The 26,255-nt window shown below is 33.2% G+C and overlaps 1 protein-coding gene across 1 annotated transcript in view; it reads right to left on the bottom strand.

The window, feature by feature from the left end:
• Window positions 1-25,973, bottom strand: part of LOC145292101 (DDB1- and CUL4-associated factor 6-like) — a 135,871-nt gene extending 109,898 nt beyond the window's left edge. Inside the window, exon 1 of the mRNA XM_080138186.1 lies at window positions 24,562-25,973. Within this exon, the coding sequence (XP_079994312.1) occupies window positions 24,562-24,631 (70 nt within the window). The 5' untranslated portion in view covers window positions 24,632-25,973. The remainder of the gene's footprint in view (window positions 1-24,561) is intronic.
• Window positions 25,974-26,255: the final 282 nt, after the last annotated feature.

Genomic DNA, 26,255 nt, shown 5'->3' on the forward strand with positions numbered 1-26,255 from the left:
TCTATTCACAGTCATAATATATAAATAGAAACAGACATATAGACGCTATTAAATTCATATCTTTACATTTTATACATTTCTGATTACTAGAACTCTTGATCACAGTTGCGGTGTTGGAAGGTATAAGGTCTAACTCACTCCTAAGTGTCAAAAATATCTGACAAACTCCTTAAGTTCTTCCAATATTCAGACTATCATTATATTAATTTTTATTTATTGTGGACTATTATCCTCATATTTTTTCTTAGTTGTTTCACAACGTTTCGGCCAACTATTCCTCTGGCCTTCATCAGGTGGTAACTGCGACGGGATAGGAACTCTGAATCTCCTGACTGCATCCACTGCAGTCGTGAAACAACTAAGAAAAAAGACGAGGATAATAGTCCACAATAAATAAAAATTAATAAAATAATACATCTCAATAATGAATTCCAATTAAATAATATGGAACCAATCAACTTTTGCCAAACTAAACCTAAAACTTAAGGTTAGTTTAGAGCTAGCGTTAAAAAAAAAAAAAAAAAAAAGAAAGAGAAAGCACGCCAGTGGAAATTCTGTAGAAGTACGAATAAAAGCTGTTTTTTTTAACAAGGTAGTCACCACTTATCAAGGCCTGAAGACCACTCGAGGATAAGGGTTAAGGATCACCGAGATAACAAGCCGCTTGTGAGTGGTCCCTCTCTGGTGCTGCATGTGACAAGACGCCACAAAAAATAGTGAAGAAATAAATGTGAGAAGTGTGAAGGGCCAACGTTGCCTTCATATTTTTCGCCAAGTTTCAGAAAAATCTAATGGATGGGGAAAAGTTATGGGGTAAAAAGTGCAATTTTTTTGCAATTTTGAGGCATTTGTGACCCCTTTTGAACTCCTGGGAATGCCAGTGAAAATGGACAAACGGTGCTGTTTCATGTCTTGACATGTATAATTGAATTCAGCACCATGGAAAACCACTATATAGACAGACATATCAAGTTTTTGAGTAATATGAAAAAAAGCTACAAAAAGGCATTTTTTTTTTTAGCCCTAAAAGTCAAAGAGGGATGCGAACTAGAATTTTACCAGGGTCACCCATATTGAATTTATATTAAGAACAATGGCCTCCACATTTTGGCCAAGAAAATCTAATGGATGGACCAAACGCTATGGGGCAAAAAGTGTCATTTTTGGCCATTTTGGGTAAGTTTTTGACCTCTTTTGCCCCTGGAGATGCTGCATCCCAGTGTAAATGGATAATGGTGCAGTTTCAGGTCTTAACACATGTATATTTGAGTAGACCACCGAGAAAAACCACTATATAGTCAGACATATCAAGTTTTTGTTGAGAAATATGAAAAAAGAGCCACAAAAGGAACGTTTTTAGCACTGAAAGTCCCTAGAGACATGAACCAGAATTTTGCTAGGGTCACCCATACTGGATTTATATTAAGAACAATGGGCTCCACATTTTGGCCAAGTTTCAGAAAAATCTAATGGATGGATCAAAATTTATGGGGCATTTTTGACCTCTTTTGAGCCCCTAGGGACGCAATGGGAATTTTTGCAAAAAGAAATTTTTTACTTTGCACATCTATTTAATAAAAAACAATTTGTGCCAAAATTTCAGGAGAAACTAATGGACGGTTATCTGGCAATGAACGCCACTAAAAACATAGGTCCCTCTCCGATAAATCGGGGGACCAACAACAGTAATTGTTAGTGGTGGCAATTGGGTAAAATTTGGCTAGAAGGTGACCATATTATAGTCAGCTGGATGGCAGGCCAGTGAAACAGCGGTTCACATGCAGGGAGTTCTAGGAAAGAAGCTTTGTTCATGGAATTTGCGTTTAGATTTAAGCACATAGAGGTTCTAAAGCAACCCCATCCTCTCCCCAATGGTTCACTTTTACTTGCACAGTTGCCATTGCTCAAAGGCAGCATGCTTACCACAGATTTATCAGACAAGTCCAGTACAAACAGACAAAAGTATATTAGGAACTTGTGATTCCTGGAAAATTTATAACAGTGTAATTAATAATGAACAGTCAACAATTCCCCCACTATCCAACAACCTTGAAGTTGTTTACACAGTAACCAAGAAGACTAATCTACTTGCCAGATGGTTTGCCTCCAACTCCACTCCCCAGATTTTCTTTTGTGGACAGAAACCACACTATGATCTCTTTCCAAGTTTGTGAGATAAAATAGCCTAGATATCTCAAAGGTATGTGGGTCTGATTTCATCTCAGTTATACTATTGAAAAAAAAAAAAAAAAAAAAAAAAAAAAATGCTAAAATATTTGAGTCCATAATTTATCAAGTATTAATCCATCCCCTCATAGATACTAAAATTCTTTCTGACCAACAGTAAGCAAGCTTGTTCTATTGTAATATATAAATCCACACACTGGATAAGGCAGGGGAGGCTCGGGTAGTAGCCCTTGATATATCTAAGGCTTTTGACAGGGTATGGCACGATGGTCTTGTGAAAATTAAATCATATGGTATTACTAGACAAATACTTAACATAATCAAATCTTTCTTAAATAAGAGAAAAATCCAGGCTGTCCTCAATGGCCGTATTTCATGAATGGATGGCAACATTCAATGCTACCAAGACTAAGTTTCTTTCGTTTAGCAATTATAAGAAACCTTCTCAACCACTGATAGCTATGGTTAATGATACACTATTTGAAAGCTCTTCATTCAAACTCCTCAGTTTAACATTCACGGGGAACATGAATCGAAACAAGTACATTGAAGGCATTGTCAAGGCTGTTGCAAAGAAGGTGGGCTCTCTCTACTGCGCTAGAAAGTTGCTTATGCTTTTATCTCTACAAGGTCACCATTCACCCATACAAGGAGTATTGTTGCCACATTTGGCCTGGTCTATCTGCTACTAGTCTCTTACTCTTAAGCAGGGTTAGAAATAGAGTCACCAATCCAATATGTCCCACACCATCAACCAAACTCCAACCTCTATCCCATTGAAGAAATGTTGCATCTCTGTGCCTATTTTACAAATACTTTATTGAAATATACTCAGACAAACTCCAAGCACTGTAGAGGTGGGTTTTCTCAATGTAAAGACCTGATTAACCCGACAAGCAGCAAAATCCCACCCCTACAGTGTAGAAATCTCTAGATGCCGAAAAGCCTTCTACTCAAATAGCTTCTTTCCTATAACTTCTAGACTTCAAAATTCTCTTCTAAGTCCCTGCTTCTCTGACTGTACTAACATGCACAAGTGCAAGTGTAATGTGAACAGGCATCTTGCTGCTCAACTCTCTACATAGTGTCTCTGCAAATTTTGTCCCAAATAGCCCTTTACATTCAAGTGGCACTGTGCCTTGTTTACGGTGAAAAAGCAAAGTAAAAAAAAAATTGATAGATAGTGGGGGAAATTGTTGACAGTGGTTGTAACCAGAGCACTTGCTGTGAAAATGGCAGAGGGAACCATAGATTGAAGCTCAGATGAGCACTTACCATGAAAATAATGACAGAGCAGCAACAGGCTCACAATGTATATTCTGTAGGAAAGAGGTTTTGGGGAGGAGAAAAGGGCATTATATATCAGGCTTCAAAACTGGTTCTGAACTCTTTCAAAGCAGGATAGTGTGTTCTGAACAGCTACTCCCCAGATATGATAACAGTACTCCATTTTAGGACATATTTAGCTCTTATACAGGTAGAGGATTGTATCTGGAGGGAGATAACTTCTGGAGTGGTAGAATGATGCAACCATTTTCCCAGTGACCTTGGCAACAGATTTGATGTAATTCTTATTCCAGGTCAGGAGTGAATGTCATTCCCAGAATCTTGAAGCAGAGTCCTTTTAAGACAAAATCCATTCATATCAATTGGGGCCAAGTGGGAATCAGAGTATTGGTGTTAAAAAGATCTAAGCATTTGGTTTTGGATGTGTTAAAATTAATCAGCCACCTGCACCACAAATTCCAGATTGAAGGAGAGAGATCTTGGTTGTTGCTATCTTTTGAATTGTTGCCATAGATGGTAGCACCTGTATCTATCTCTATGAATGAACTTGAAATGTAATTTTGGGAGATCATTGATGAAGATAAGGAAGAGAGTTGGTCCCAGGATGGATCCTTTGAGCTTTGGACTTCTGCCCATTGACGACTACTTGTATAAACTTTTTGGAGAGAAGGGATTCGCTAGTTGACTTTTCAACTATAGAATCCATTCTCTCCAATATTTGATAGTTGGAAATATTGTGAAATATACCTTTATGCCAAACCCCCATCAAATATCTTTGATATGTGAAGAGCTATTACTCTAGAGAGAACCCCACCCTCGTTAATAGATTCACTGATCCTATGCAAAATTACAGTTAGTATTACATCAGCTGTAGATCTCGCAGGACAGAAACCATATTGTTCATAGAGTAGGTTGTTTTTGCAGAGGTGATTGACAATTTCTCTATTTAATATGAATTCAAGCAACTTACTCATGACACACAAAAGCGGTCTGTAGAGAGATTCAGACGATTGATCACCAGTATTTTTAAATACTGATCAGACTAATAAGATTTTTCAAGGTGTTGAGAAGTATTTCTCCTTTAGGCATTGATCAGAGAATGCAAGAATGGGTGCTGGTTCTGGTTGAAGCCTTTTGAGTACTATGTCTGGAATATTGTCACGTCCATTTGCTTTGCTGGCATCAAAGTTCTTGCCATGAAAATAATGACAGAGCAGAGACAGGCTCAGAACATCATAGACAGATATGTGGATATCAATCAGATTATTTTTGATTTTGAGAGGAAATTAGGGAGATAGGTGGCCTTAATCGCACAGGGTTGAGTATGATGCAAAATTCTTGGCAACGAGTTTGGCTTTGACAGATGCTGACGAAATCTCAAGTTTGTTTAATCAACCACTATGAACCTATCAGAGAGAAATGATTTAATAATTAAGACATTTCCAGCTATACCATAGCTGGAGATCTTGTGAAGTAAACCTTTATGCCATACTCTATCAAAGACCTTTGATATGTCAAGAGCAATTGCCCTAGAAAGGAAGCCTTTGTCGAGAGATTCGCTAATCCTATGAGATATAACTGTAAGCACATCTGCTGTAGATCTAGCAGAACGGAAACCATATTGTGTGTCACTAAGAAGGTTATTTTTGTTGAGATGGTTGATTACTTCTCTATTTTAGACAGATTCCAGCAACTTACTCATGATGCACAGGAGACTTATTGGCCTGTACTGAGAGGGAGATGAGCGATCACCAGAATTCTTAAGTACAGAGCATACTGATGAGATTTTCCAGGGTGATGGGAAGCAATTCTCCTTAAGACAATATTTAAACAGTGTAAGGATGGGCGCTAGTTCTGGTTGAAGTCTTTTGAGTACTATAATTGGAATACCATCAGGGCCGGTTGCTTTACTGGAATCAAGGTTTTTAATTAGCTTGGCAACATCACGTACAGATATTTGTATATCGCATAGTGTGTTTTCTGATACAGGAGGAAATATTGGAGGTTGGCGGCCTTGGTCGCAAAAGGTAGAATTAGCTGCAAAGAGTTTGGCTTTGTCTGATGCTGACGAGATTAACTCAGGTACATTGATGATAGTTGGGATAGAGCAAACGCTTCTGTTCTTTATAACTTTTTTTACAGTGGTTGCTGGTAGTCCTGAAAGCAGCTTTAGTCTCAGTACATCTATTACGTTGGAAGCAATGGAAAAAGTGATTTCTGTGCGCAATGGTAGCAGCACATTCTGGAGAGAACCACGGCTGGCTGTTAGGTTTTGCTGGAATTTTTTCGAGGGTATGAAACGGTCTATACCTACAATTAACAATTCCATCAGGTCTGATACTATAGAGGACACATCCTTTTTAAACATGGAACGCAGAGGTAGATCTGATATAAATGTATGGAAGCTATCCCAGTCAGCCATAGAGTATCGATATACTGTACGATGGAGAGGTACATCTGAGGATTTATTACATTTCATTTTTTTCTTAACTGATACAACAGAGTGGTCGGAAGACCAAGTGGAGACAGAACGGAAGCTGAACACAGTTCAGGGCAAGTTGTGAGAAAAAGGTCTAGGAGACTTGCATACTGGCCGTCAGTATCAGGCACACAGGTGGGTTCGTGAACAATCTGAGTGAGGTCATAGGCAATGGAGAAATCATGACAGAACCTCCCCTCATCATTGGTCTTGTTTGAGTGGGTCAACCATTCCACATTATGAACATTAAAGTCTCCACAGTCATGAATATTAGCTGAAGGATAAGCAGATAGGACATGGTCAATTTTCTCAGATATGCTTTTAAAGATAGTAACTCCGCTGTTGTGGGGGCGATAGAAAGCAAATATAAATGCAGTAGTTTGAGCAAGTGCAACCCGGAAGCACATATAGGCTAAGTTAGGATCTTCTCTGAAGATGCCCCTACCACATGGAAACCCATCTTTTATATAGGCACATATTCCATGGCCATGGCGATCTTGGGGGTCAGATTTGGAAGTTAAGTTAGAGTATCCTTTAATTACAAAATCATAGAGAAATAGTCTGTCCAATGCCAGTTTCACTTAGAAAGAGTATGTCTGGTTTAGTCTCCTGTAATTGGGTTTCAACCTCTGGAAGGTAGACCCCTGATGTTTGAGAAGGAGACATGGTAGTGGGGGTCTACGTTAGAAGTTGGAGATCCGGGTTTAATCGTGTATTTTTTATTGAAACTTTTCATGATGGAGTTTTGGGAATTGTGGACTAGGTCAACTGACTTGCTTGAAGCAGGGCAGAGGGAAAGTAAGAGAGAAATAGAAATGAAGAAATATTGGTCGGGATAAAGGACATTCATCTCTTCAGGGCCTTGTTTGTTATTCACTAAAACTCCTGGGAATCAAGCCTCTGTTCTTCTTTGGACTGGGCATATGACTCACTTTTTCTATAATTCTTTTGCAGTGATTTCTAGCAGTCTTAAACGCAATTTTAGTTTCCAAACACTTTTTGTGTTTGTGTGTGCAACGTTTTATACTGCTTAAGATCTCTAAAAATCATATTACATTAAATCGGTGAAGGTTGTATTGTACAAATAACTCAGCTCTTCAGCTTTGCAATTAACCTGCATTTATGTTTTTATTATCATTGTAAACCATAATCTCCTTGCGTCAACAAGTAAATACAATAAATGAAATATAGTAATTATTGGATTTTATGTCAAACAACATATTATGTATCTCACCTTTTGAGGGGGGGGTACACTGTTTGCATTCTTAAATAAACAGTTAATTTAGTTTATAGGACTAGAAATAAATGAAAATAAATAAAAAAAACGCCGAGACTTGCACAAAAATCAAATCTAGAAAGAGGAACCACTTGTCACAGGTATTGTCTTTACTACTTAGCTAAGGAGTTCGATAATCAAACCATCACTCATTAGCCAAAGGAATATCATGAAATAAAAGTAATGAAATTAATTTCCTGTCAAAGCTAGTAATTGTTTTAAAAATAAATAAATAACAGAAAAAAATACTTTAATACCAAGCATTTTATTTTCAGTAATAATGTCAGTAAAAACTATTTTTGTGTAAAATGTTTTTAATAATCTTCATTCAGACTTTCCAATTGAAAGATTGTATATTTTTTCCAGTAAAACAGAACCTTACAAATTTGTATGCATAAAAATTTATTTAAATGAATCTACCCAAAATGTGATCAGTATCATGTAGATTCCATTGTATACTCTCCATTAAAAAAACGTATCAATCAGTAAAGAAAAAACAAAAAGAAAATGTCTCATTATAGAAATAAAGTGATGGATCTCTTTCTGAAATTATTCAAGAGAGTGGGATTAAAAACTGATTTGTTATTTGATTTCCCCAAAACACTTTTGAAATGGTTTTGTTTAATATTTTTTTTTTTTTTTTTGCTGACTAACTTCTATGTGACTGTATGGATATATATTTACACACAAATACACATCGGTCTTTATCACAGAGTGGAGAATTACAATCTTTAAAGTTTGTTATATTTTGGCTGTATTGTAGTTATTAAAATAGCATAGAAGCAATCCTGGATGACTCTGCAAAAACAGTTGACAGTATAGTTTCTTCTTCCTCAGTCAAAAACAGATCCAGCCTACTTTCATGTAGATCTGTAGAAGTAAAAATCTATACCATATTGCAAAAATAGGTCGGATCTGCTATTAAATGAAGAGCAGAATAAAGTATAGCTGTCTTTTACTTAAACTGAGTTGCTTTGGTTTCATAACTACTGCACAGCCAAAGCAATAAAGAAACGTATGTAGAGGTTTACAGAAAAGTAGAATGGATCTGTTCTCAATAGGGAATAGAATGAAGTATACTGTCAGATTTCTTTTACACCTTGTCTTTAACTGCTTCTATATTATTGCCATTAAATTAAGTTAAATGAGTGACCATTTGGGAACATAAGGTACTGTATGTAAAATGCGATTCTAGTGTCCTTGCAAGCCAAAGATGAGTATCAATCTGCAAATACAATAAATTTTTTTTATTTGTGCCAAAATCAAAACGCGGATTCCATGAACAAAGCTTCTTTCTTAGAACTGCACGCCTGTGGAACTCTGTTTCGTCTGCCTGCTTCCCACCGGACTACAACTTGGATGTGTTCAAGTCCAACGTTAACAAATTCCTAATGAACCGCCCCCTTAAATAAACACTTCATCAAATCTCCACACTAACGTAATGTACTTGCAATAACCCTTATCCCTGAGTGGCTTCCGGGCCTTGATAAGTGGTGATCACTGTGTAAAAAAAAAATATATATATATATAACAGTCCTGAGTCATTTGTTGTGATCTGCAACAACCAGACATTGGCAGACGATGACAGATCAAATTCAGACTATTAAAGTGAAGACAACTTGACAATCAAATATATTTAATTTGTAATCATGTCAACATACAGGTTCCCGTAAGGTCAAATTTATGTGACACTGAGCCAAGTCAGTTCTTAGATGTGACCATTATTTGGGAATACATGTACGTAAAACAAGGTCATACTGATTTTGCAAGCAGGTGATGCTCAATCGATTTAAGATTACAATAATTTTTGAAGAGAATTAGTACTAGAAGTACTTGTTTCAGGAGGCATGCCATTGTTTACAAAAATATTTTTTTTTTTTTTTAAATGGTGCCAGATGGTGTGACTTATCAGCCAGAGTATAACTATCACAATCAAACAAATCAAGATGGAATAATATAGTGCAGACCAAGTTTTAAAGGGATAAACACAGAAGAAAAAAGCATAACTTACAAGAGATGCTAAGTAAGTGTTGAATGTCAACAAGAAGCAGAGACAGATAATGATAGGTTAAAACAGAGATGGAAAGACAATTTTTGTTGGAGATCACAGCTTTATACTTTTAGTTGACTCATCTCCGAGTTACAATAACCAGCAAAAGTAAAAATGAAAACAAACTTAACCTACATTTTATTATGACTAAAGGGATCTATAGAAATTAGCGATAATTTGGTTAACACATTTTATTTATTTCTGTATATATACTAGCGGCATTCACTTAGCCTTGCCTGTGTGGAGAAATATTGCTGATCAGAAGGTTTTAGTAAAAATAATTTCAAATATAACCATATTTACAATTTTTCCAAAAACTGTCAGTGCAGTGGTGTTCTTACAAAAAAAAAAAAAACTTATTAACACTGTGTTTCTTAAGATTTCTGTAAAGCAGCAAATGATTTCCTTTATTTTAAATCTTAAAAATCATAATAAAAATAATTATTTAAATGTTTAAACCTTGTAGATATATTTTTTACTCTAGTATATATATATATATTTTTTTTAATTTATAGACCTAACCGCTAATTGTCCCTAGATGGAATTAAAGGAAAAATTCTATGAATTTTTTTTCAGATTCTGTGAAAAAAGTTAATACTTATTGAAAATTATTTCAATTTCATAATTGCTAACATCGATTTCTATAACAAAGTTTACTTATATATACATATGTGTGAGAGAAACAGAGATAATTATATATAGACATAGTAGTCACTATTCTAAAACCAGTATTTAATTCTCATTGATATTTTATTCATGAAGTATGTCTTACATGCGTTTCATTGAATAGCGGAAGCACACCAAACAACCCATCAGCAACAAAAGTATATTTCTCAGAAAATAGTTGGAAAGGTTTTTGTTTTCATTTTTCTTGGAATGGAAAAGGATTTGGTTATTTTTGTGTACTAGCCAAAGCCACATGACTTTTTGGAATATGACCTCTTCATTTCATGACAAGAACGTGCATCATAATGATTTTTCTGTATTTTTTTTTTAAATAAGTAGTGTAACCCGGATATAAGAGACCGGGGGGGGTCTCTCTTATATCCGGATTACACTGAACATTAACATAGGCTCTAATTTTGGGACCAGAGAAAATCTCCGGTTTTCTTATATTCGGGGTCTCTTATATTCAGGTTACGCTGTAATTCTAAACCTGCCCCGAATTTTATGTTGTATGTTGAGACTTGAAGATATAAACATTGAACTTTCTTCAGATGTTTTTAAGTTTTCATTAAAAAAAAAAAAAAAAGAGTATATTGTTTTATTGACTTTGCTTGTTTTATTAAAAAAAAAAAAAAAGGTTGAAAAGACATTTTCACTCAGTAATGAGCTTTGTAAGATTGTCAGTGGAAAAAAAAAAGTCACCAAAATATCAGCGTTTTATTATTTCCAGTCACCACTTGGAAAGAAAAAAAAATACTCGCAAATGCAACTAAATCAACGTTAACCCCTGAACAACTTATTGAATCTATTATGATTCAAAGCATAGTAGAGATCAAGCTATATTTCCCTTTAAAAAAATCTGGAGGGGGGGGGTATCAATTAATTAAGCAGGCACCTATTTTTGTACAATATACTGGCTTGTTTGTTGTACCTATTTATAATCGTTATAATCAAAGAATGAAGGATGTTTTAAGCAAACAAATATCAACAAATCTAAACCAAAAGCTTCAAGTATTGAATCAAAGAAAACGCTTTATTTTATTTACATTGCTAAATTAAGAGACAGCTACTAAATTTCTTTACATTTACTTTTGTCAGTTATTCTCACGAAATCTGGAAACATCATTTGTCGACACGGCATAACACTTAAAATGATACAGTGTTACCATAAAATGTTAAAGCAAACGGTTGGGAAGGAGAAAGGTCACGAATAAGGGACAGCATGCAGAATAAGCACGAATTGTCAAAAAGGTCATTTGCCAACATCATTTGAGAGAAGTTCAGGTTTGCTAGTCATGTACAAAGGGTCAAAATTCCAGTGGTGAGATGATCAGTTTGTTCCTGGAGGGATCAATTGAAAGCCAACAAGGACAGAGATCAACAAAGGACACAAGTGAAGATATGTATTTCTCTTCCACAGTAAGAAATGCGACACAAGGGTCGGAAAGTGAGATTTAAAAGTCAGTGTTCACAAGGAGGAACACTGTGCAAAAGATGCTTGCACAGCCCTGTCAGCATTCTCTGGTATAGGTGCCTCAGGCGATTAGCAATAAACTAACCCTTTTTCAAAGAGAGAAAGCAAAGCCTGGGAGTGTGGACCTCTATAGGAGCAGCACTACACCACAATCAACAGTGAAATGGTCATTACAAGAATGGTCTAGACTATTGATTTTGAGGTGAATGGAAAGAAATCCCTGGAGGACAGGGTATTGATAGGAGCAACAGACTAGCTAATCTTAAATTGTAAAGAGGACACTAAATGGTGGTGATGACCGAATTAGTCATTTAATTTAGATTTATTTTCACATGTAAAAAAATGTAATCAAAATCCCAACAAATGTTAGGTAATACAATCAATAATAATAATTAGCACATGGGAGTTATGTTTGTGTGATAGAAGTACCTGATAATAGAATCACCAAGTAAAGACAGTTGCTCGGATATATAAAAGCTAAGTGGCCGACTATAATCAAGGGTAACTCTAAGGCTCCCCTTTTTTATTAGCTGCTACACCAAGGTGTAGAAGAAAGTACCACTACATTCTAAAGATTACTCCACTTGCCCTTGATCCTCTCTTTTTAATGCTGAGTGTTTAGCAAGGGGGCATCAAGTACCATTTTTTTAAAAGTTTGTGGTATGACTTGACTAAGGACTGAATCCTGGTCTTCTGGGCCATTAGCAAATACTCTTAGCATTATGCCAAATGGACCGGAATATATAGCCTTGTAGTTAATGTTAATTGAATACACAAGAAGTGAATATGTAAAGCAGACATAAACAGGACAAAGCTTTTATAAATATGCAAATACAGAAAACTTACATATAATCTTGAAAGTAAGAAAATGTTCTGCAACCAAATGTTTTACCATAATGACCGAGTGCAATGTGTCATACAAATTTTTGCAGTTAAGAGGACCCTGTATGATATTGGTAAAAGCTCTCAACCACAGAAACCTAAGGAACATCTATCAAAATGTGACCCAGAAAGGCGAATCTTTCAGCATGTCTATGACTTGTAAGATTCAGAATTTACAAGCCAACCTTGTGCAGATGTTCTACAGACATGGTTTCTCTCTCATCCAAAGAAGTGAGAAGAGTAAGTGTGTAAAAGTGTAAAAAACAGATATTCCTCAGGCAGGGGAAATACAGCCAGTTGTTAAAGGACGAAAGGGAAGATGTAAGTGGCAAACACCTTAGCACTATTCTTTCCAGAAAGTTTCCTTTGAATCCACACAACAGACAATCGGACCTTTAACTCTTTCCAACCAATTCTTTTCCAAATGGAGGCCCAGTCTAAAGTAAATGTCAAAAATTCAACTGACCCATCCGACCAACTAAAAATACCTAGAAGTGCAATTTTATCGCTCCAAGCACCTAACCTCTGGTCACTGAACATGATATGATTGACTACGATGCCCATGACTTTTTGTACTGAGTGAGAATCACTGAATGTAAGTATGGCTTGACACGAAAATGCTGACATTAACGAATACAGAAACCCGGGCATGCTCTCTACCAAGTACAGGGATTCCACATAGGTCTAGCCTTGTCCTTTAATTTGTGAAGGAAGGGCTCCAATGCCAAGACATGAAACAGGGGCAACAGTAGATAATCCTGATGCACTAACCAAGAAACCACAAAGAATTCTGAAAGCTTACCATTGATTGTATTGTTACCATCAGTAGACAATACAGAATGGAGATCCACTTATGGAAGTCTAAATTAAAATTGGTGTCTTCTAAAACAGATCCCAGGAAATGATGGTCGATTATCATCATCATCATATCATATATTTAGTGGATGGTTTCTTTATTTTGGGAGTAATAATTTTTTTCTTTAGGAGCCGATTTTAAATAAATATTTTAATATAAAAGGTTTTAAGGTTTATAATTAAATGCGGGAAAACGAGAGACGTGTTATATGATAAACAAAATAAAATAATGAGTTCAGAAGGCAGACACTCACAAAAGAGATATTTTATGTATGTTTAAAAATGGAAGATTACAGCAATAGGAAAACATTGAATATTTGTGAATGTTTAAGTCCATTGTAAAACGGGGGAGGGGTTCATTCGTTAAGATATCGAAGAAGTCAAGAGTTGAAAGCTTAAGTGTCGCGCATTACACAGGTCAAAAAATTGTAGTCAAAACTTCTCTCAATTATATAAATTATATTTCATTAAAAGTTGTTAATAAGAGTCAATGTGCATTCTTTTTCATATTAGGAGGTAAGGTTAGCAAGAAAGGTTGGGAATATTATAGTGTAAGAGTTGGTTATAAGTGAGCAAATGACAACCAAGAGATTCAAGTAGTTTGTGTGTATGTATGTGTGCCATGCTTTGTAAGTGTGAGTATGCATGAGTTGACATGCCAGCAGGCTCAAAGTCCAACCCAGGGGCATCGAGGAAGACCATTTCAAATAAATTTAGAAAGTTCTGATTAGTCCAAAGTATAATTATTTGTTTTCATTCACGATAGTTTATGCGCATATGATCTGTGTACAAACGAGTCTACGGATTTTGATTTTGGATGCTACATATGAATCCAAATATTCTATTGTTGGTATTAGTTCCGCAAATATTTTCTAGTCAGAATTTTTTTGAGGAGGACCATGTGGAGGTTTCCAATATCCTAAATTAGAGTGACTTCTGTGGAACAAACTGGATTCGAACCTGGGACACTCATATCATCAGTCCACTAGAAACCTTGTACTTATCTAAATTAATTAACTTTAACAAGTTTACTGAATTTCCATTATTAACAATTACTATATTGTCCAATTTCTACTGTACACTTTTTAACCTTTATCCTCGAGTGGCCTCTTGGCCTTGATAAGTGGTGATGCCTATGTAAAAACGAAAAACAAAAAAAAACTTGGCTTCCATTCCGTCTATGATTGAATCAGCTGCAAGCCATTTTGAAATGGATGATGTCATAAAGTATGAAAAGTAGGTTTTGCCAACTTTTGAAAAAAACAAGGTTCATTTTGTGTGACATCTATTTCAAGCAAAAGCAAAGAGAACACATCCAAATTATAAATATTTGTGTATATACCAGGGAGTCGAAGTCGGAGGTTTTAGCTGGAGTCAGAATTTTTTATCCGACTTCTTAAATCCAAAAAAAAAAAAATTTTTTTTAAATGGTTTTCCTGTTTGGTTTTACCAGTTGCACAATTTAGCAGTTTTTGTAATGTCTTGTTCTTATTTTTTTAGATATATCATATTTTGCACTGTCCTGCAATGCTTCTACTTCATCAAGACATTTTGGTTTATCGGATCACTGCAAATCTTGTCTGGACAGCCTTTTTCGCTTTGGTTGTGACGTCACACATGATCAATGAAAATTCTGTCTTTGAGTGAGATCACTGTGAATAACAATCAGATTTGTAATCCGAAAGTTATCCAGTTCCTGAATGGAATTTGGCAATTTGATTAGTCCAGGATCGATCCGGAATTACAATCTTATCCAAAAAAAAATGGGCATAAATCAATTTGCGCTGCCACCATGTGACAACATTGTATATGACTAACTAATCTAAACAAAAATAGCTGATTATGGCTGAAACAGTGTATCCCAGTGCTTTTTCTTTTCCTTCATTTTTGGTAGTTTATCACATTTTTCGTTAATAGAAATATGCTAGATTATGATAAAGCTACTCCAGAATATGAAAATCATACATTTATCAAATTTAGTGGTTTGAAATAACGAAATTGAAAACAGGGGTTACTAATGAATATAATAAACCTACAAGTGAACCAATGAAAAATAGGAATCAGAGTAAAGAAATTTACGAAGCATCTTAATCTAATTAAAAACTCATTATTTTATAAAGACAATTGCAAATTAGACCTAAGTGTATCAGATATTTATGCATTAACCCATAACCATAATAGTAAAAAAAAAAAAAAAAAATATCTTGGCCAAATCTTGTACATTGTGTAATGTGACTTTGGTAAAGACAAATAATGATATACTGGTTAGGGTAGGTCGATGTTGGAATAGTAACAGGGCTAGGGTGGAGAGTTGCAAATTACCAGAAAAAAGTGACCACATAATATATTTTTCCTTTTAATATTGTCAATATTTGAGAAAATGACTTTAAATTGTGAAATAATTTATGATACTGCTAAGATAATGGTATTATCGAACAATGTCAGCCTGTAAAATTAGACAAGGTATGACTGCCAGCAAATAAATCTTTTCATAGAATAGACAGACTTTGGTATTTTGGCCCTTTGCATCTCACAATGCCAAATATCAAAGCCAAATAGGTCATAGCTAAAACCTGTCTCCATAAAATAGGTCCCAAAGATAAGGTAAAAAGGTTAGGAAAAATACTAGTCTAGCTAGAGTAATAGCGTAATGATGGCATAAACATATATAAGATAATTAGTACTTGTTTTATGCTCTATATAACTTGCAAATTAAAGTAAGGTAGATGGCCATACACTCAAGTAGTGATTCGGACCTAGGCGAAAGGGATATTATGAAACAGATGCCAATTTAGCGGTTTTCTGCTAGATCTGGAAATTTCGTTTGCAATCTACCAAGGGAAATTTTCATCTAGTGGCTAGCGGGTTTTTTCTAGAAAATCTGGATATTTGGCATCCACACACCCACAATTTTAAATGACAAAAAAGAAAAGCGCTTGAAAACACTTTAATACATAAACTAATTCATGTAGGTAGAAAAGTAGCATTTATTGCCTTTGGTAACAATAATTTATTGACTATTTGTTTTATTTTTCACCATTTTTTTTCACCTAACCATTCTTAAAACTCGCTATAAAATCGCTTTTTCCAAATACATTGGAGGGGGGGGGGCTTCAGCCTCTGTAGTTTAAAATACGATCCAACACTTGGTTAAAGTGTAAAAAAGTTAACAGTTGAAAATTGTAAAAAGCAAAAATAACAGCAAAAATAACAGCAACTCATACCAAACACAGTAGCATTTAATTATCTACCAACCTGTATACTTTTAACAAGCTAAAACAATCGCTTAACGGGCTTAATTTCTCAAAGTTTGTAAACAAATGACTTATTCTACCACTAACACTAAATTCGAGTTGCACTCCCAAATGTAAAGTTCGTGATAATCATAGATTTTTTAATACAATTTTTCAAGAATGAAGTCCCCAATGGTTAAACGACAAGCAATCAGCTAATTGTGGTAAAGACAACTAAAAAAAATTAAATAAAAAAAATTAAACCGTTTCAGCACGTATAAAAGATACTTGAATTTTACTGCATTTGGTATCAGGTATTTGTTGATTTTTGTTATTGTTTACAATTTGTCGACTGTTAATTATTCTACACTTTAACAAATGACTGTTGTTCTTACTTACTTGCCCCCCACCCAAAGCCAACATTCATAATTTTACTTGTATATATATATGTATGTATGTATGTATATGTGTATATATATATATATGTGTATGTGTGTATATATATATTTATGTATATATATATATGTATATATATATATATTTATGTGTATATATATATGTATATATATATATATATATTTATGTGTATATATATATATGTATATATATATATATATTTATGTGTATATATATATATGTATATATATATATATTTATGTGTATATATATATGTATATATATATATATATATATATATATTTATGTGTATATATATATGTATATATATATATATATATATTTATGTGTATATATATATGTATATATATATATATATTTATGTGTATATATATATGTATATATATATATATATATTTATGTGTATATATATATGTATATATATATATATTTATATGTATATATATATATATTTATGCGTATATATATATTTATGTGTATATATATATATATATATATTTATGTGTATATATATATATGTATATATATATATATTTATGTATATATATATATATGTATATATATATATTTATGTGTATATATATATATGTATATATATATATTTATGTGTATATATATATATGTATATATATATATTTATGTGTATATATATATATTTATGTGTATATATATATATGTATATATATATATATATTTATATGTATATATATATATTTATGTGTATATATTTATGTGTATATATATGTATATATATATATTTATGTGTATATATATATATGTATATATATATATTTATGTGTATATATATATGTATATATATATTTATGTGTATATATATATGTATATATATATTTATGTGTATATATATATGTATATATATATATTTATGTGTATATATATATGTATATATATATTTATGTGTATATATATATGTATATATATATATTTATGTGTATATATATATGTATATATATATTTATGTGTATATATATATGTATATATATATATTTATGTGTATATATATATGTATATATATATATTTATGTGTATATATATATGTATATATATATATTTATGTGTATATATATATGTATATATATATATTTATGTGTATATATATATGTATATATATATATTTATGTGTATATATATATGTATATATATATATTTATGTGTATGTATATGTGTATATATATATATTTATGTGTATGTATATGTGTATATATATATATTTATGTGTATATATATATAGTAAATTGTAACGATGGATGCAAGTTGCAAAGAAGACGGAGTGAAGCTGGAAAGTTTCTTCATCGTCTTTGCAACTTGCATCCATCGTTACAATTTACTATGGAGGTCGAGGACTGTGGCTCTCTCCCATTCCTCGATGTTCGTGTTTCTAAAGTTGGTTCTACGTTTGAGACCTCTGTATACAGAAAACCTACATTTACAGGGCTCTATCTTAATTGGTTTTCCTTTGCCCCTCAGTCTAGAAAAATAAACCTCATTAGCGCTCTTACACATCGTGCACTTATGATTTGTTCACCAAACCGTCTTGATGCAGAACTTGGTGAAATCACAAATATTTTTCTTAGCAATGGATATCCCATAAATATAATAAAAACTACTATTGAACGTAAAATTGCTACATTTAATAGTGTTAAACGTATTGGTCCATCAGGTTGTCTCATTTATTTAAAATTACCATGGTTATGTCCTGTTGGCCTTCATATTGTTGAAAGGATTTCTTCTGCTACTCAACGTTGTTTTCCAGCTACTATGCTTAGAGTAGTTTACACAACTCGAACCTTTTTCTCTTCTTTTCGTAAAGACGTTTTGCCAACCATTCAAAAGAATTCTGTTGTTTATAAATTTGTTAGTCAGTGTGGAGCTGACTACGTTGGCAAAACATCCCAAAGATTAGAAATGAGAATATCCCAACATATCCCTCGGGATATTCGATTACACCAGGTTTCGAGAACATCCGGGCACTCCCAAGCTCATGAGTCCGCCATCGGTAATCACCTGATTAGTATAAATGGGTGTTCTGACCATTATTCCGATGGGTGGTTTTCTGTTTTATACAGTGCTAGGTTGAACTATCATCTCAATATCATTGAGGCATTAGTCATCAATAACTCTCGACCTAGCCTGTGTAGACAAAAGATTTTGAAACATCAGTTGGAAATATTTACTGATTTAAAACCACTTGAACAGTGAGATAATTTTTTTTTTTTTTTTTTTTTTTTCTCACTGGTCTTCCAACTGAAACCAAATTCCCTTCTTTCCTCATTCGATTCTTAGCTTTTAATTTATCATTCTGACGTTTTCTCTTAGAGGGTCAGACGATAAGGCCTTAAGGAAATTTTAATAATTCCACCTGCCCGTTATTTTTTGTTTCTTTGGTATTTAAATGAAATTATGTTTCCTCTGAAATATATTTATGTATATATATATATATATATATATATATATATATATTTATGTGTATATATATATTTATGTGTATATATATATATTTATGTGTATATATTTATGTGTATATATATGTATATATCTATATATTTATGTATTGTATGTCAGGTCATGTCATATGCTACTGGTACCATGTAACCCAGTACTACCTGCCTCATGGTCGGGTCACCGGCAACTAAACTGGTTCCCCCACCAGACTTGTTTGGTGAGGAGGGCGGCTAGTCTCCCTGAAGGATTAAAAACAAGACCTTCCAAAGGGCGAATGAACTCTTTTTCTGGGTCAACGGCCAACTAGCATCGTGTATATTTGTGTGTGTGTATATGTGTATTGGGGTAAAGAGGGCTCCCGTAAGCCGTGGTGAAGGCAACCTTTCTAGGAGAAGCAAATCTCTGATTTAAAAAACCATAAAGTGGAAGACCAGTGCCCGCATTAAGCTGGTCTGCAGTTTAATTTGTTGCTGGCTATCTTGATCTTGCTTGTTGCTGGATCTCAACATTTTGAACCGAGAGAGAGACTTAGCTGTCGTACAAAGCTAAGACTCTGTAACATCATATTTGTATAGATACTCCCTCAGACATTTGGAATCATGGATTTTAAATGTCTGAGGGAGTGGCACTCGTTTGACAAGACGTTGCAATCATCATATATATTTATGTGTATATATATCTATATATATATATTTATGTGTGTATATATATGTATGTGTATATATATATATATATATATATATATATATATATATATATATATATTTCAATAATAAGCAATCCATGCTACTATAGCCCTTTATGGCTTTTTCCTGTTTTACCTTTGATCCTCATTTCATAAAGGCAATATTATCTTTTAAAATATTATTCTCTGTATAATGTCTTTATCCCCCTCTTCCGATGAGAAGCGTTTGGCTTCGAAATGCCATGGCCTAAAGAGGTTTCCCTATCCCTAAATATTGTATTCTATTTTGAACTGATAGCATAAAATTTAATTGTAAACTTATTCTATAAAGCTGGTTGAGTTTATATGTGAGTATATTTATCATACAAGTGAATGTTAAACGTCGAAAATGATATACATGAAAAGTAATTATAAAATGCATGCTGAATAGATGTGGAAGGCTGGTATATGGATCTGCAAAATAGATTTTCACATAGAGTCAAGGAGTCGGGAGTCGGAGTCAGTTGAAGATATTAAAGGAGTCGGAGTCAGCATCCTAGTAATTCTAGAAGTCGGAGTCGGACTTTTACCATCCGACTCTGCAACCCTGGTATATACATTTTTTTAAAGCAGCAGCAGTCGTAATTTAGAATTTCCAAAGATTTAATAATCATGACCCAATCGGTCACCAAGTATTTTTTATAATGGTAAAGTTAAAAAGAAAGAAAATAACAAAAAAAAACTTTTTGCAATTAAATCAAAGAATATAGTTTTATTTTTACATGAGCTTTTTTATGCAAAAATAATTACAATTTGTATACAAAAAATATATAACAAAAAGAAATGAACTGGAAAATGGAGACACTCAATAGATTCCTTAAGGTCAAGATCAGTGTAGTATCTGTTTTGATGCTGCGTTTCGTCTTTTCTGTCCTCGGTCGGTGGAAGAGAGATCCATCATGACAGATAATTTTTATTTTTGTTCCTATCCAGAGTGCTCCTCTCCTGCTCCTTTTTTGGGGAACTGGATTTTCCCCCACATTAAAAACCGACCTTGTGTCTAACTCTGTCCTCGTGGGGAGGCAAGTAAATGGGAACAATCATTAGATTATTCAGTGGGGGAACTTAAAGAAAATAAATTCAAAATGTTTACAATATTTTTAGACAGATGGTTAAAGCGATTAATTTCTAAAATGGTTGCCAGAAGTCTGATTTTCAAAACAATGAGCGGGAAAATAATATATCAATTTGCCCTATTGATTTTTTGTTGATTTATTTTTCTTTTCTTCTTTTCCAAATATAATTTTTGATTTTCGCAGATTATCCATCATAGAAAAAAAAATTCTTAAGCAATATTTTATATTGGGTACACCATTATAATGATGTCTAACTTGTAATATATTTCAATTTAATTTTAAACAGTTTAATATTATTTGCTTGAACTTTACAACTAACCTTAAACCCTGGTGGCCATCCCTCTAAAAATAAAAACTCTGAATGAACCGAAAAAGAGTCGCCACTCAGACTTAAAGTAAATAGAAGGGTTAAGGTAGGGTGTTTTAAGTTATTAAAAAAACGATTATTTTTAATCATAATTCAAAATTTTTACAAAATAAAAAAAAAAAAGAAACCACAAAAATCCTTTAAAAAAAAATCCTAGCAAAAACAAATTAAAAAAAAAAAATTAGAAAACAAATTAATATTTTCAAAATAAAAATTAAAAAGAAATCCGCAAAATCAGCAAATTAATACAGTGGGTTATTTTGCCCTGCTACTAATAGCAAAATCAGAAAAATAAGCGATAAAATTTGGCAGCTATTTTTTAAGCTAACAAATAGCGTCAACATAACCGGATCTTTAGAAATTTGTTATAGTTTGTTTTTTTGCTTTTGTTTTTTTTATCTGAATAAATATTTGCGTAATAATAGTATATAAATAGTACGATATGTGTTTATTAAAATTACTTACAGACGAAAAGCGCGAGATATATATATATATATTAGTTTTATGACAACCCTAAACTAAGACTGCGGTGGTGCTGCAGCTGCACTGGTTCACTGGTGCAGTGGTGTGCAGTTGATGCATATACGGAACAGAAGCCACCAAGCATGAAACGAAACACGAAACTATAAAGAAACACTCCATTTCACAAAACTATCCCAGTTTCAACACTTCTTGTGTTAATAATTTCAAAAAGACTTCATTGATAGAAATATAAATAAATAAATAAAACTTGCTGGAAACTGACAGTTTTATTAATGACAATGTTAAGTAAAAAGACCGTGAGAAAAGATTAGTGGAATTAGCGGATTACACGTCTTTAATACGAAGTAATTTAATTCTTATTTTCTAAAATAAAACAAAAAAGGGATAGAAAACATTTTATTAGATATTTTCTTTTGATTTAATAATTTTATTTAAACACTGTCGATATATATATATATATATATATATATATATATATATATATATATATATATATATTGTAGTAATATAAACAGACAAAAAGTTTAAACATGTGTTTTAAAAAAACATATACATATAATCAATATTCTTTATATATCGGCCAAAAATTGGGGGTGCCTTTTACATGTATATCGAGCAGCAGATTAGACCCCCACTTTATAGCAGGTTTAAATTTGAACACGTTTTGTTTTTATTGTTGTTGTTTTGAATTTGTTTAAGATTTGGACACCGAAGAAAATTTACTGAAAAGGGATCGACAAGTTTCAGTTATAAAAATGAATTTGGAATATTTAGGTTTAACTACTTTACTAGCGAGAAAAATAAAAAAGGGGTTTAATTGAGACCTTCAAAATAATTTCTGAATAATATTCCTCCTTGCACAAATAATTTATTGGCAAGAAGATATATTTATAAATAAATCTACCATATAATTAGATGTTACTTTTCTAATAGAAAAACTTTTATTTTTTCAACAAATTGCTCTATACAGTTAAAAGATGCAGATGCACTGATGTAAATAATAATTAAAAAAAAAAAAAAATGATTTTACAGAGATTTGATAAGGTAGCGTCCAAAATTATTTTTCCTCAAAACAGCAATTCCAAAACAATAGCATTTACGCAGAGAAGATACCGTGCTATGTTTTTAATAACATTTTCAAGTTAATTTCAAATTATAAAAACGGTATCTTTGATTTAATAAAATGTTAGGTGAAAGTACAGCCTCCCCATGTCAAGAATACAATAATAATAATGTTATTATTTCAGCCAACACAGTATCTTCTCTGCAAAAATACCAAAACTATTATTCTGGTGCTTGTGAATTTTCAAGTTAAATTTTCGCAGTACCTTTTGTTGGTACTAATGCAGAGAGTGGTGGTCCGCGCTATTTTTTAAATCGTATTTCCACGTTTAATTAAAGTTTTATTATATGTTGTTTTTTTATTCAACTGTAAGGTTAAAGTAGTACGAATAGGTACAAAACACCCTCCCCATGTTAAGAATTGTAAGAATTGAAATTGGTTTGACTTAACGTTATCACTCTCTGCATGAGTACCCTTTTGTTTATTAGTGAGGAGAACGTACAAAACAGTTAAAAAGCCTACCTCACCGTGTTAAGAATGGCTTTCTAAATAAGCACTTATTATTTCAGTACGGTCCATAAACTACACAAGTACCATTATTCGATTTTAGGGTACTTGTGAGTGCTTGTGTATTTTTGGTACGGTGCTGAAATAATATTATTTTGAAAGCCAGTCTTAACATGGAGAGGGGAGGATGTTTTTTTGTGCTTCCACCTAATAATTTAATTAAAAAAAAAAAAAGATATCGTGAAACTTGAATTTAATCTGAAAATTAGCGCGATACCAAAAAAAATGCATAAGCACCGATTTCAGTTTTTAACTTGCATTGCAATTTACGATGTAACATTTATAAAGATTTAATTTATCAAGTCGTCGGTGCTTATGCACTTATTTTACCGCGCTGTTTTTTTAAATACTATTTTCAAATTAAATTCAAGTTTTACGATATCTTATTATTTATTTATTAAATTCTTAGGTGAAAGTACAGAATAATTACAAAACACCTTCCCCTCTCAATGTCAAGAATGGCTTTCTAAATAATAACGCTATTATTTCAGCACGGTGGCATAAGTGCATAAATACCGATTCTTCTTTTTGTTTTGGTTTTGTTATTGTTTTAGAAAACAATGTGTGCAATTCCTTCTTTTAACCAAATTCCAATTTGGACCCATCGTCCTTCCTTTAAGAGTTATGTCTAAAATAATAAAATATTTAAAAACAACTCAGCTTTTCCGGTATCTTTTGTTTATTTAGTTGTTAGATGAAAGTACACAATAGTTAACAGCACCCCCGCCCGATGTTAAGAATGGCTTTCTGAATAATGTTATTCAACACGATTCGTATACTGCACAAGTACCTAGTATTACGGTTTTGTTTGTTTGTTTGTTTTTTAAGTTATAAGTTGGCACAAGATTGATTAAAGACAAGATATATCTAAAGCGATATAAGTAAATAAATGTCAACTAGACATTAAAGACGGTAAAATGCGAAGATGACAACTTGGAAATTCTACCGTTGATGTAGTCATAATAAACAAGAAGGAAGAGGAGGAGGATATATTTCGAAATGAAAACATTACCTTTACTGGCATTGTAGAGTTTTGCTTTATCCCATGATCCGAGCGGTCTGCTTTGAATGGGGAGGAACATAACGCAGCTTATTCATAAGATGTACTTAGACTTTTTTAAAAACTAAGTTTACCATTACTGTCGACAATGACACCCCAACAAGGAGGCAGCCATCTTAGAAACAGAAACAAGGAACAGAAGTTGTAAAATCCGAGAAAGAAGGGGAAGTAACTCGGTATGACTTTTACCCACCACCACCACCTTAAAAAGTCCATACCTGAGCCAAATAGGCTTATCAAAATAAATGTATTTTTAGAAAACTTTATGTATGTGAGCTGGCATCTTTAAACAACAAAAAACCGGATAATTCCTGTTTTAGTCACCTAAATTATTTAGATTCAAATTTTAGTATTGTTTCCTAAAAAACTTATTTTTACTTTAACCATTTTTTTTTACAAGAGAGTCAAGTCACCACTTATCAAGGACCGAAAGCCACTCGAGGATAAAGGTTAATCAGTGTACGGTGATTACCGGGACAACAGACTAGTATTAGTTAGTGGTGGAAATTGGGTAGAATTTGATTATTTAAGAGGGCAGCTCAACAAGAACTTATTTACATTGGACTTGAAGGCTACAATGTTGTAGTCAGCTGGAAAGTAGGCCAGCAGAACAGAGTTCCATGGGCGGGGAGTTTTAGGAAAGAAGCTTTGTTTATGGAATTTGGATTCAAATTTAGATAGAGAGTTGGAGGAAATTGTTGATAGTGGTTGTAGCTAGACGAGTGTTTTTCATGAAGGTTTAATAAGGGAGGACCATAGATTGAAGCTCTATCAAGCACTTACCATGAAAATAATAGAACAAAGACAGGCTCGCAAGGTCTCTTCTGTGAGAAAGAAGTTGCAGTGAAGAGAAAAGGGCATCACCTACTAGGTTTTGAAGAAGGCAGAATAGGATGCACGAAACAGCTCCTGCCCAGATATGGCAGCAGTACTCCATTTTAGAATGCGTCTGGCTCTTATACAGGTAGTGGATTGTGTAAGGAGTGAGATATCTGTGGAAGCAGTAAAATGACGCAACTATATTTCTGGCGATCTTGGCAACAGATTTAATATAAGCCTTCCATTTCAGGTCAGGAGTAAAGGTCAGACCTAGAAGTTTGTAAAACCAGGGAGCTTCTTTTAGACGAGAGCCATTTATATCAATTGGGGCCAAGTGCAGATCAGAGCATTTATGGTGACAAGATAGAAGCCTTGCTTTGGATACATTAAAATTAACCAGCCACTTTTTGCCTCATTGCCTCACATGCTCAAGGTTGGAGGAGGGGGATACAGAGAGATCTTAGTCATTGTTGGCCTTTGAAGTGTTGTCATAGATGGGAGTATCATCGACATATATCTCAAAAAATAAACTTAGCGTCAGTATTGAAGCATGATCGTATATCGGCCAAGGGAGATAACTCAGCATGACAGTGTTATTTTCAGTTGTCGTCTGCCTCTTCCATTTTTGTTGTTTACGGTTTCAGTTTTGTTTTGAGTTTTGTTCTATACATTCGAGGATAAAGTCTCTTCATTCCATCAAACGGTTTCATGTGATATACCTTTATTTACTAGCGTGGTGGCAGCAGTTTACTTATCCTCATTTGCTATTCTGAAGAAGTAAAAAAAAAAAAAGAATTTTTTTCTTTCAATAAGGAGTATATTACTCA

The sequence above is a fragment of the Euprymna scolopes genome, chromosome 13 (assembly GCF_053919585.1).
Source record: "Euprymna scolopes isolate OS-2025 chromosome 13, ASM5391958v1, whole genome shotgun sequence".
NCBI lineage: Eukaryota > Metazoa > Mollusca > Cephalopoda > Sepiida > Sepiolidae > Euprymna > Euprymna scolopes.